Source organism: Suricata suricatta, chromosome 17, assembly GCF_006229205.1.
Source record: "Suricata suricatta isolate VVHF042 chromosome 17, meerkat_22Aug2017_6uvM2_HiC, whole genome shotgun sequence".
Lineage (NCBI taxonomy): Eukaryota > Metazoa > Chordata > Mammalia > Carnivora > Herpestidae > Suricata > Suricata suricatta.
The window spans coordinates 1,289,636-1,301,926 of NC_043716.1; the positions used below are offsets into that span (position 1 = coordinate 1,289,636).

Below are 12,291 nucleotides of genomic sequence, written 5' to 3' on the forward strand. Positions count from 1 at the left end.
GCCCCACGCAGCTCTACCTGCCCACGGGTCTGTCCCCGGGCTTTAATAAAATCACCTTTTTGCACCAAAGACGTATTCAAGATTTCTTTCTTGGCCATCGGCTCTAGGCCATCCCACCATCACCCCAAATTTCATCAACAGGAGAGCTGTTTTGTCTGATAGGTTGTTGTGTGTGTGTGTGTGTGTGTGTGTGTGTGTGTGAGAGAGAGAGAGAGAGAGAGAGAGAGAGAGAGAGAGAGAGAGAGAGAGAATGAGTGGGGGAGGGGCAGAGAGTGAGGGAGACACAGAATCTGAAGAGGCTCCAGGCTCTGAGCTGTCAGCACAGAGCCGGATGCGGGGCTTGAACCCACCAACCTAGAGGTCATGACCTGAGCTGAACTTGGACACTTAACTGACTGAGCCCCCCAGGCACCCCCAACTGATGAGGTTTTAAAGTGGTGGTGGTCCAGAGACGACGACCAAGAAAGAATTCTTGAAACTTATTCTTGTGCAAATAGGTGATTTTATTAAAGCACCAGGACAGGACCCGTGGGCAGGAAGAGCTGCCCAGGGAGGTGAGGGGTGGCTGATCATATACTTGGAGTTGGGGGAGGTAAAGTCTAGAGGAAGTTCCCAAAGGAATTTTCATATGCTAAAGAAGACTGAGAGCACCTAGGTGGCTCTGTTGGTTAAGCCTCTGCCTTCTGCTCAGGTCATGATCTCACAGTTCAGGAGTTCAAGCCCCACATCAAGCTCTCTGCTGTCAGCACAGAGACGGCTTCAGATCCTCTGTCCCCCTCCCTCCCGCCCCTCCCCAGCTTGTGCGCTCCCTCTCTCTCTCAAAAATAAACAAAAACTTAAGGAAAAAAGACTCAACATAGTTTAGGCCTAATTATTGTCAAACGACGGTTATTCTTCCCTCAGCAAAGCATTGACATTAAGACAGTATGGAATTCCTGGGGCGCCTGGTGGCTCAGAGGGTTGAGCATCCAACTTTGGCTCAGGTCATGATCTCACGGTTCGTGGGTTTGAGCCTGCATCAGGATCTGTGCTGACAGCTCGGAGCCTATTAAACCAGAGGGACAATTTAAAATATCAACATCAAGGCTCAGTCAGTTAAGCGTCTGACTTCAGCTCAGGTCATGATCTCCCCATTGAGAGCCCCATGAGCTGGAGCCCCGTGACGGGCTCTGTGCTGACAGCTGGGAGCCTGGAGCCTGCGTCGGACTCTGTGTCTCCCTGTCTCTCTGCCCCTCCCCTGCTCACGCTCTGTCTCCCTCAAAACTAAACGCTAATTAATTAATTAATTAATTAAAGACAGTAGGGAGTTTCTGGAGAAATGTCCTACTCTGCCTGCCTCAACTATTTATCAATGGGCTGCAGGTTGTAAGGAAATTTAATTTTATCTGCCATTTCCTTCTGCCTTTGCTTCCCACATCATGACTCTGAGTGTCTGGCCTTCTTGCTTCAGAGCCTGCCCTTTTAAACATTACTCTATCACTATGCATCCAAGTCGCCAAAGCTTTGCCAGGGCTTTGCAGATAAAAGGCATCAACAAATGAGACGACAAAGGCTTGCAGAGGTGGGGAAAAAAAAAAGACTAAAAATTCAGAACAAATTTGTAAAACTGTTCGCTGGGGACGCCCACCTGAACCCGCGGGTCACAGCCTGGCCGCCAGCGGATCTAGGACGCGGGAGGATCAGCAGGTGCACGAGCCCTTTCCTGCGACGACTCCGGCAGGCCGAGCGGGCGCGGGGCGGCGGGGCGGCGGGTGGCCACGTCTCCTCAGTGGAGACCTGCGAGCAGGCGGGACGCGGGGCTGCCGAGTCTGCGCAGAGACGACCCCCGAGTGGGCGGGACGCGGGGCTGCCGAGTCTGCGCAGAGACGACCCCCGAGTGGGCGGGACGCGGGGCCGCCGAGTCTGCGCACACACGACCCCCGGGGAGGAGGGAGGTGGGCGCGCGACGAACCGCGACTGTGCAGTGTCGGCCGAGGAGGGGACCGCTGTGGAGCGGGCGGTGGGCCAGGGTCGTGGCGCATGGGCCCCTCCAGGAAACGGAGCGGGGAGCGGACCCCCGGAGGCTGCGGCCTGGGGCGGCACGGAGCTGGGCCCCGCCCCTGCCCCCGCCGCGTGACCCGGGTCGGGTCCAGTTCCCTCTGGGGGCCGCGAACCGCCGGCCCCCAGACCGTAGTGACCCCAAAGGTACAGGCCGCCTCCGCTCCCTGCCGTGCGCGGGGCCGGGCGCTTTCGTAGGAGACCAGGTTCCTACTCACCGAGAAACCCAGGCCCCGATGGGGGACCAGACTGGACCCCGGGAGTGACTTGTGTGGCCCACACAGGTTCTCCTACTCGATCTAAAATATTCCTCCCCGGGCGGGAGGGCGGTTTCCGAGGAGGGAGGTTAGGCGACCCTCTTCCTTGTAAAGGTCTGCATATCCTTTTATGAGTAGCTTCGAAAGCTCTCTCCTCTGGGAAGCCCTCCAGAATTGTCACCTGCATCTTTAAGCTTGTCTTGTTTAGCTTGTGGAGCTAGTGCTAACTCAGAAGCACTTACCAGCTTGTTTCACGCGTGTGTCTGAGTGTGCAAGCCTCCCCCGCCCATCTCCAGGCAGGGGCTCTGTCTTTGTTGAGCACCACCTAACGTACGCAGACACGAATATGAATTTAAAAGGTCCTAAATGATGACAAGGTGCTGAGCGCGCCTTCGACCGCGGGAAGAATTTGCGTTAAGTCACAGGCTGAAAAACGATGCCCGCTGGGCCAGGTAGGACCGGAGACATTTCCCCTGCTCCTGCCATTTGTTTAAAATGAGTAATATCTTGGGGCGCCTGGGGGGGCTCAGTCGGTTCAGCGTCTGACTTCGGCTCAGGTCATGATCTCATAGTTGGTGGGTTCGAGTCCCGCATCGGGCTCTGTGCTGAAGCTCAGAGCCTGGAGCCTGCTTCAGATTCTGTGTCTCTCTTTCTCTGCCCCTTCCCTGTTCATGCTCTGTCTTTCAAAAATACACATTAAAAAAAAATTTTTTTTAATGAGGAATGTCTTTCACATCTACTCACACAAGATCAGATTTTACCATCTCTTGAAAACTCAGACGTGGCCACATGGACCCACGTGCCTTCGTGGAGCACTTAGCTGGAACCGGGAAGCATCCTGTCCTTTAGTGTTGGCATGAAATTTCCAGATCCCCCATCCCCACTCATCTCCACTGTGGCCTTGACACTGGAGCAAAGTATCACGTCGTCATTTATCACCTAGCTCAGTTCACGCGTTCTGATCAGCTGCCTGGCCTCTTGCGGCCATCTGCGTTCCTGATTCCAGGTGTAGAGGAAGGAGGGCAGGCGTGCCCGGGGCAAAGACAGCATGGGGGGAACAGTGTGCGGGAACACCGGGAGACACCAGAGCTCAGGCTTGCTCTTAGGTGAGGGCTATTAAGTGTTGAATTGCGTCCCCGACCCCCAGCCCCCAAAAAAGATATACTGAAATCCTAATTCCAGCCACTCGTTATGTGACCTTATTGGAAACAGGATCGTCCCAGATGTAGTTAAGGTGATGTCATACCGAATAGGATAGGCCCCTGTTTCAGAAGGACTGGTGTCCTTAAATCCATTTCTGTTTGAAGCCACCTAATTTGTGGCACTCTGTAACCACAGCCCTAGGGTATAATGCAGCTCTCTAAGCCAAAAGAAGCTATTATTTCCTTTAATAGATGATTTAGGAATTCACAGGTTTTGGGTCATTGTCACAAACGCAGTATTTGAGAAAAGTGTTTGATCTAACAGCATTCCCTTCATCTACTGGAGCCAGAAAACCTATGTAGAGGTTTTCCAGCGATCCAAACATGAGGGGAGAAGGTTCTGGACTAAGATGGAGTTGGAGAGGCCCAAAGGAGCATTTCCCAGAGTTAGGTAGGAAAGAGGGGAGTACAAAATGATTAGGGTTCAAATCAGCCTGCCTGGTGGCCTGGAGGGCTGGGTAAGCACGGTGGCCAGACCCCTCCTCCGCAGTCGCTGGACTCGGTAGGCCTGGGATGGTGCTTAAGAAGTTGCATTTTTACCAGCCTCCTGGGTGAGGCTGATGTTGCTCATGATGCCATTTTAGGTGGTATAATCTGCTGTTTCTGGCCTAGAAACCCCTAGAAAACACCCCCACGAGGGCAGGACTTAGTCTTGCTCACCAGTCTGTCCAAGGGTCTAGAACAGTGCCTGGAGGCTGGATGATCATGACAGACATTTGTTTGATGAAAACTGTTCGTTCGGGAAGAAATGGAGAATAAGAAAGGGGAACAAGCATAAAATGAGGAGTTCGTTTTTACCCACTTGATTCATAATCCAGTGAGACACTGGACGGGAGCTGCACCGTGAGTCTAAAGTGTGGGTGAGGATTAGGAGTTTTAGATTCATGATTCAGCCCAGATAAAGGTGATAACCAGCGGTGATGAGGTCACCGAGATGTCAAATACGGAGAGGAATCAGGGCTGAGCCTTGTGACATAACAGGTAATACAGGAAAAAATGGGTAAAAGTAGTAAAAAGTAGAGTGGTTGGAATATCATACATTATGGAAGCCAAGGGAGAAAAGAATTTCCAGGATTATTTAGTCAAGGAAAGGAAGGTCTGGTCTAATCACTGTCCCTAAGCAGTGACTCCTTTAAGGGTCGCCAGGTCACTATCTCAGGCCCTTCCGACCCCCTGTAGCATTCAGAGTCCCTAACGCTGAAACTGCTGTTTCTTTACATGTGGTAAACGGGTCAGATGGATTCTGCCAGGCACTCAGCTCTTCCAAGGGAAACGCTTTGGCATTTTCTTCTACATTGTCCGTCGTAAGAAAAATTCAAACATTCAAGCGTGACTTGTTTGAAGGAACATAGTCAGGTCCTTTATTTTTCCAATCTCACGCTCTGAGGAAGCCGTTAGTATACTGCACATCGTTTATGGGCATTCTCTTGTTTCCTTCATGCCCTCAATCACACAGCTTTCTAGCTTCTTGAAAGCAGGAAACCATGTTTTTGTGTCTCCTCACCTTCGACCCAGGCCCAGATTCAGGTGTATATTTTTGTTCCAGAAAAGTCTGAATGAGTATCCAAGTTTACAATTGTCGTTTTATTACTGAAAACTATATTCACCACAAGCATAGTGTAGTTTTCTTGCTTGCTTTTCCTTCCCCTCTAGATAGAACTATAAACTATACACTGCAGGGGGAAAGCTCACGGTCAATTATATTTAGCTTAGATGAGGTATCCATTTATTTCAAATTAAACTTGATGGCTGGTTTCTTAGTTAAACATTTTAATGGTTCCCATTTTAAAATGTTGTTTTCCTCTGAAAAACAGTACTTCCTGTTACATTTGAATGTTCCTCTGAAGCACTCTCCTGAGGTATTCTCCCCTTAATCAGGGCTGCGTTACAAACACTTAGGTGAGGTGATATACACAATTTTTGATCATTTCTATTTTGCTTGAAGATCATCCATTTCATATAGGTTTTCAAATAGGACACCCTAGATCTGAATGTCATGGTCCCTAACTCTTTTAATCTCTTCTGATTCTGTAGTTATGTTTTATTTCTTATTATCTATCCTTCTTAATTTTTATTTCTTTTCCTTAATCAGGCTCTAAATGAGTTTATATATTGCTATTTTCAAGGGAATCGGCATATGGATTTATGCCTTCTATTAAAAAGAAAAACTTTTTTAATGTTTATTTTTGAGAGAGACAGAGCACGAGTGGGGGAGGGGCAGAAAGAGGGAGTCACAGAACTGAAAGCAGGCTCCAGGCTCCGAGCTGTCAAGTCAGAGCCAGACCAGGTACTCGAACCCACGAACCCAGATATCATGACCTGAGCTTAAATTGTGCTTAACCGACCCAGCCACCCAGGCGCCCCTGCCTTCTACTATTTTTTAAATATCCATGGCGGGACGCCTGGGTGGCTCAGTTGGTTGAGCATCCGGCTTTGGCTCAGGTCATGATCTCAGAGTTCGTAAGTTCGAGCCCCGCGTTGGGCTCTGTGCTGACTGCTCAGAGCATGGAGCCTGCTTCCGATTCTGTGTGTCCCTCTCTCTCTCTCTCACTGCACCTCCCCTGCTCATGATCTCTCTTTGTCTCTCAAAAATAAATAAATGTTTAAAAAAAACCAAAATATCCATGTCATTAATTGAAGTTTTTAACCTTCATTAATTCACTCAGCCTTATGGGGGGGGAGCTTATTTTACTATCTCTTCAAGTTGCTTTAGATGAATTTTAAATTGTTTTATATCTGCATTTGATAACAGGGGACGTGATTAAGGCTCTTGAGTGCAGCTGGGTCCCACAGATCTTACCCGGGAGTGTCCCGTACACCGCCTTCTAGACAGTTTGTAGTTTTGCTTTGGAGATACTCTTCCGATCCAGTGGAAGCCTTCTTCCCGCCGGTGTGCGCAAGTTCTCCTGCCTTCTATCTGGACGCTCAGTGCGCCGGCGCCTGCGCCTGCACAAGGGATGCTGATGGCGGCTGGAAATGGCCACCCTGGATTTCCTCCACCAGCCAGTCCGTGGTGCCCACTCCCGCAAGCCGGGCCCGCAGACTCCGCCTGCGCAGGGACTGTTGTGTTGACCCGCGGGACGCGGGCCGGTCGATGGCCGGGAAGTTTCCTCCTGGAGGGCAGCCGCCCGGACCCCAACGCGGAGCGGCGCACGCGGAGCGGCGCAGGCCGGGACCGCGGCTCAGTCCTGCCTCGCGCGCCGGGGGCGGGGGCGGGGGTGTGCTTCTGGGAGGGGCGGTCGCGCAGGCGCACTGAGCCCCGAAAGGACTGAAGCGAGAACCCGCATGAGTAGCAAGGGCTACTTAGCAGCTTCAAGGTAGATGGAATAATGTACATTTAAGATAAAACACAGCAAGTAAAAATTAGTAGAGTGCAGAGGTTAAGATGCAATCTGTATTCTCTTTGAACTCCAGTGCTTGTGACAAAGCATTCTTGGGGGTAAATCAGAAGACAAGGAAAACAGATAAAGGAGAAGAAGAAACTGCATTTATTGGGCTCCTACTACATACCATGCAGTGGGCTTCCAGGTATCCAGTTATGTGTTCTCCTCCCACAACCTAAAGGAGCAGATACTTTCGCCACTTCATGGAGGAGGACATTGAAAGTCAAGGACTAACGAGACAATCCTGTCCACTGAGAGTTCTGAGGAGGCCGCCATGCACACTCAGGGTCCTCACAGACTGGCGGCATTGGCGCTCGCTCGTGGCGCTGGGGACAAACGGCTACTTTCTCCTCGACTCATTTGCATTTCCTGCGGTGCTACACCCTGTCTTTGCCTGACTGGAGTTTATTTCTAGCTCACAAATGGGTCCATGTGACAGAGAAGAAAAAGGACGAAAGTCCTCCTGAGGAGCCCGAGCTAACACTGTAGGGAAAAGAGGGGCAGAGAGCAGGAGCTGGGGGTGGCTGTGTTCAAAGGACTGCCAGCGACACTCACAGCCCACGCTTGTCCTTCGGTAGACTCTAGTCCTTTGAAGAACAAGCTGTTCATTCCAGAGCTAATTTTCAGAACCATCCTGAACATATGAGCACCTCTGAGGTCATCACAGGCCCACGAGGAGGATGGATACGTGTGAAGGGCACACGAAAGGAATGATGGCCGAGGAGGGGGAAACGGTGCGTAAAAAAATAAATGAGATCAAGAAACAAAGGCCATGATGAAAGGCCCTGAGGACGGCGGGGGTGGGATATTATCTGATTTGCTCTTCCTCCCCCAGAGCGAAAGGGGTCGGGAAGGGGGGCGTTTCAGACAAGCTCTGACAGCCTTGCACGTGGGTAAACGGTAGAGTGGGGCAGTTCCCTCGGCCAGAGAAAGGATGTGTTTCACGTGCTCAGCCTTTTCCCTGTCCCCATGTCACATAGAGACATGATGGCTGACACGGAACACCGCCATCATCTGCAGGGTGGGGGAGGGGTTGCCCAGAAAAAGGAAGGGCAGGAAAGGCATCGTGATGCTCTCGTGAGTTAACTGAAGTTGGAGTCTCTTGCGGCCTCCTGTTTGTGAAAACCATTCATTGTTACCTTCTGAGTGGAAGTCCCAGACTGAACGCCGTACCCTCCTCCACAAGCGTCAGCCCTGTCCGCAGGGAGCGAGGCACTCGGAGCTGGCACAAGGGGTGTTTCCAGTCTGCTGGCCCCAGCGAGGAGGAGGAAAGAAACCCAGATGTCCGAGCCCTGTGGCTGCTGTGATGCGGCGGGTGGTGGGGGCTCCCAGCAGGGACTTCTCCATGCTCATATTTAAAGGGCCTCCCCGGGGCACAGTTTCTGATGAGCTACGAGGGGGGAGTCCCATGAGAAGGTGGGATCCATCCCGTGAATAGGCTTGAGGCCCGGCGTGGACTTCTCTGGTGCACAGAACCCTCGAGGTCCCCGCTCTCTCTCATCCATGCGCCCCTGGGGCTCCCCGACTCAGGAGTCTGGGGTGGAACTTGGATTACAGTCCCACTCGGTCTAAAGCCCCTTCCTGTGCTGCCCACAGAGCATCCAGTTTAAGGAATGCCCGACAGGGGCACCTGGGCAGCTCAGTCGGTTATGCGCCTCACTTCAGCTCAGGTTATGATCTCACAGCTCGTGAGTTTGAGCCCCCCGTTGGGTTCTGTGCTGACAGCTCAGAGCCTGGAGCTGCTTCCGATTCTGTGTCTCCCTCTCTCTCTGCCCCTCCCCCACTCACATTCTGTCTCTCTTTCTCTCTCAAAGATAAACATTAAAAAAATTTTAAAGAATGACCAACTGGAGTGCCTGGGTGCCTCAGTCACTTATGTGTCTCTCAGTTTCAGCTCAGGTCATGATCTCCTGGTCTTGAGATCGAGTCCGAAGTAGGGCGCCATACTGAATGAGGATGGAGTCTGCTTAAGATTCTCTCTCGCCCTCTCTCTCTGCCCCTCCCTCGTGCGTGCACATGCATGCACCCTCTCTCAAACATTAGAGAGAGAATGCCCAACAAACCAGCAGATCAAGGGCGTAGAAGCGCGTTGCTCCCTTCTTGGTGGGTTTTTGGGTCCCAGCCCCTACCCACCTGGATGCATAGCCCACCTCTTTCTTAGCAAAAGGCCTCACGGGGTCAGCTCTGCAGGCTCAGCCCCCACACCTGCACATGGGTCTTCCCGCTGGGGAATTAATATTAAACAACTATCTCAGTGCGCCTGGATGGCGGTCAGAAAGAACCTGGGCCACACCGCATGGCCTCCATAAACATCTGGGATGCGACAGAGACCCACGTCTCTGGACGAGAGTCGGCCGGTTTGCCTGGTCCCGGGCGACAGGGCCCCCAGAGGTCCGGGCCGCCCCCACATGCCTGGGACCTCCCTCGGTTGGGATCCTATGTCGTGGTCCTGGAGGTGAGGTGGCAGATGACAAAGAAGGTGGCTTTTTGGAGATGTGGGGGTGCCAGCAAGTTGGTTCCAGCCGGTGAAAACACTGCCTGCGAGGCGTGTTACAAACAAGGAAACGTTCCCTTCCTCGGTGGCGGTGGCCCAGGGAAGGCTGCAGTCGCGGCCAGGTCCCTGTGCGAAGCCCCAGGCTGGGGACAAGGATGAGGCTGGGGTGGCCAGGGCCAGAAGGGGGAGAACCTGGGCCCAGGGTGCAAGGAGGGCTTCCCCTGCCTGTCGGCCCGCGCCCTAGCCGAGGACTGCCCACCCTGGGGCAGCGCACAGCTCACGGACACTCCGTAAGTGGTGGGTGACTGTGTGTCCACCAGCTTCACGGCGGTGAGGCATGTGATGAAGGACAGATTATTGTGGGTTACTGGGTTCATTTTTTCCAAAGGTGAGTCTGCTCTCAGGAGGGAGGTGAAGGACTGCCAGGCTCCAAGCATGGGTTTCGGGGGCCCACGGATTCCCTGAAGTTGCAGGCGCGTCTTCCTGAATCTCAAAGATCCCTGGCCCGACAACCTTAGGGACCTGCTTCGCTCAGGAGTCGTTCAGGAGAACACATACAAAATGAGTCTCAGACGACAGTAACAATCACAAACACTAGCCTGAAAATCTCAGCAACAAGGTGATTTAAAAAAAAATAAGGACCATCCAGGTGGTCCAGGGCATTACACTGTTAGTCATGAAAACATGGATGTATGTGCATGTGTATATACATACGTCATATAGGACACTGAACAAAATAGGCACCGCGTGCCCGGCTATGAGAGGGTGAGAATGTCACTGAGCAAAGCAGAAGGTCGAGGACAGAGTGAAGTTCATGCGAAACCAGAAGCTAACGGAGCAGGGCGCTGGCAGCACTGGGGGAAGGCCGCCGTTACAGGATGGGCGTGAAACAGGCACACAAGCCTTTGAAGACACGAGACCATGAACTTTGGGAGAATAAACATTAAAAGGTAGGGAGTACAAGTATAAAGAGACTGTTTACGTGGGCACCGTGCCAGCACACCGTGCAGCTGCTTCATTATGGAAGGACAGAAGTCCGACGCAAAATTCTGAAAGGTGTTTCTGGGTATTTCAGTGGGTCTCCGAGACCACGAGGCCTGGTTTCAATCAGGTCTAAAATTAAGAAAACCCGTGCCCTTTCTTCTCCTCGATGGAGATCTACGGAGTGTAACTCCCACTCACAACATGGCCAGAATATGACTCCTGAGCACCCAGAGAGGGAGGGAGGCACACAGGAGACCCCTGGGTGAGAGGCGGCCGAGGGCACGGAGCTGTGCATCAAGGCAGAGACCAGGTCGTTCACCAGAATTCTTGGGACACGCGGAGTCCTCTGGGGATCCCCCTGCTTCAGGAAAATGCTCCAGCACAGCAAACGCCGGTCACCGCACTTCCTTCTAATGTCCTGGGACTGGGTGTCTAATGGAAAGGCCCTTTTTTCTGAGTAGTGGGTTTCAGCAGCTACTGAGCTGGGGTCGCAGCTCGGGTGGGGTGGTGGGCAGGGACGGGGCGTCTGGCACGGACAGTGTGGCTGTGATGGCTGAGCCAAGGGAGGGCAGAGGGAGGAGGCAGAGAGAGGCAGAAAGCAGCAGTGGCGTGGCCGACACGGGTCTAAGGGTGTACACCATGAAGCCGCTTCACCTGGCGCAGCATTCAGCACGGCCCTGTCACCCGTGGCCGTGCTGGGGAGTGGACTCCGGGGGTTGGGGGGCCGTGACCCGGTGCGGAGTTCAGAGTTCAGCGCTGGCAAGGGGCGGACGTGGAAATCACACATGCGATCACAGGAATCAGAGTTAAAGGGGTGGGTGTGAGTAGCCCCAAGATTTCCTGTGAGAAGGGTGGAGCCTGGGCAGAGTTCACTTTGAATTTGCACAACAAAGGGTCGCCCCATGAGAGAGGGCAGAGTCCCTCCTGCAGAAGGCTGGAGTGTGGGAACTGTCCTCAGGCAAAGGGGCTGATCCTGGGGTACAGGACAGGCAGACCTACTTGGTTGTTTCTGGGCGGAATTAAAGCTACTGTATTCAAATCCACGCAGTAACAATAAAGAACCGGCCAAGGGGCCCCCAGGAGGCCCAGCGGGCAGGAGCGCAGGCCGGCCCTTCCCAGCTGCGCTCACAGGCGGGCATTCCATGCCCCCTGCACTGCTCACCTTTCACTGTTTTTGTTTTTTTTTAAGTTTACTTATTGTGAGAGAGAGGGAGAAATTGCACACAGGCAGGGGAGGGGCAGAGAGAATCCCACGCAGGCTCCGCACTGTCAGCGCAGAACCATGAGATCTTGACAAAATCGAAAGCCACCCGGGCGTCCCTCTCCTCGTCTTTCAAAGTGGGGTAGCAACACTCACGTCAGCCCCCCAGCCGAGGGAGGGGCAACTCTGCAAATCAGGAATCACTCAACCAGGGGTGCCTGGGTGGCTCAGTTGGTTAAGCGTTCCACTTTAGCTCAGGTCATGATCTCAGCTTGTGGGTTCGAGCCCCGTGTCGGGCTCTGTGCTGACAGCTTGGAGCCTGGGGCCTGCTTCAGATTCTGTGTCTCCCTCTCTCTCTCCTTCTCTCTGGTTTGTTCTCTCTCTCTCCAAAATAAATAAACATTAAAAAAATTTTTTAATTAAAAAAAAAATCATTCAACCAGACACTCGAAACAGAAGGATTTTATGGGGTGTAAGTGGTGCTGCACTCCAGCTGCCGTGGAAATCACTGCGCCAGCCGCGGGCTCGGTGCCCACACACAGTAAACACTCGGTAAACACCAGTGATTAGTAATCATGTAATAAAGGGATTAAAGAACAGAACACTGAAGACGTTTAAAACAACAGTCCAGAATTACGGGCCTGGGTCAACCCTCGGGTCATGTAGCTCATCTCACCTCAGGTGATGGATAAAGAAAGTTAGGGGCTAGCAAGCCAAGAGGCCGGTTCAAGGT

At 52.7% G+C, this 12,291-nt stretch overlaps 1 protein-coding gene across 1 annotated transcript in view; it reads right to left on the reverse strand.

Moving 5' to 3' along the window:
• Window positions 1-12,291, reverse strand: part of ZFP3 (ZFP3 zinc finger protein) — a 26,658-nt gene that overhangs the window by 12,136 nt on the left and 2,231 nt on the right. Inside the window, exons 3-6 of the mRNA XM_029928779.1 lie at window positions 11,012-11,113; window positions 6,297-6,748; window positions 1,628-1,776; window positions 1,018-1,045 (exon numbers count right to left, since the gene is read on the reverse strand). Coding sequence (XP_029784639.1) covers window positions 1,018-1,045; window positions 1,628-1,776; window positions 6,297-6,748; window positions 11,012-11,113 — 731 coding nt within the window. The remainder of the gene's footprint in view (window positions 1-1,017; window positions 1,046-1,627; window positions 1,777-6,296; window positions 6,749-11,011; window positions 11,114-12,291) is intronic.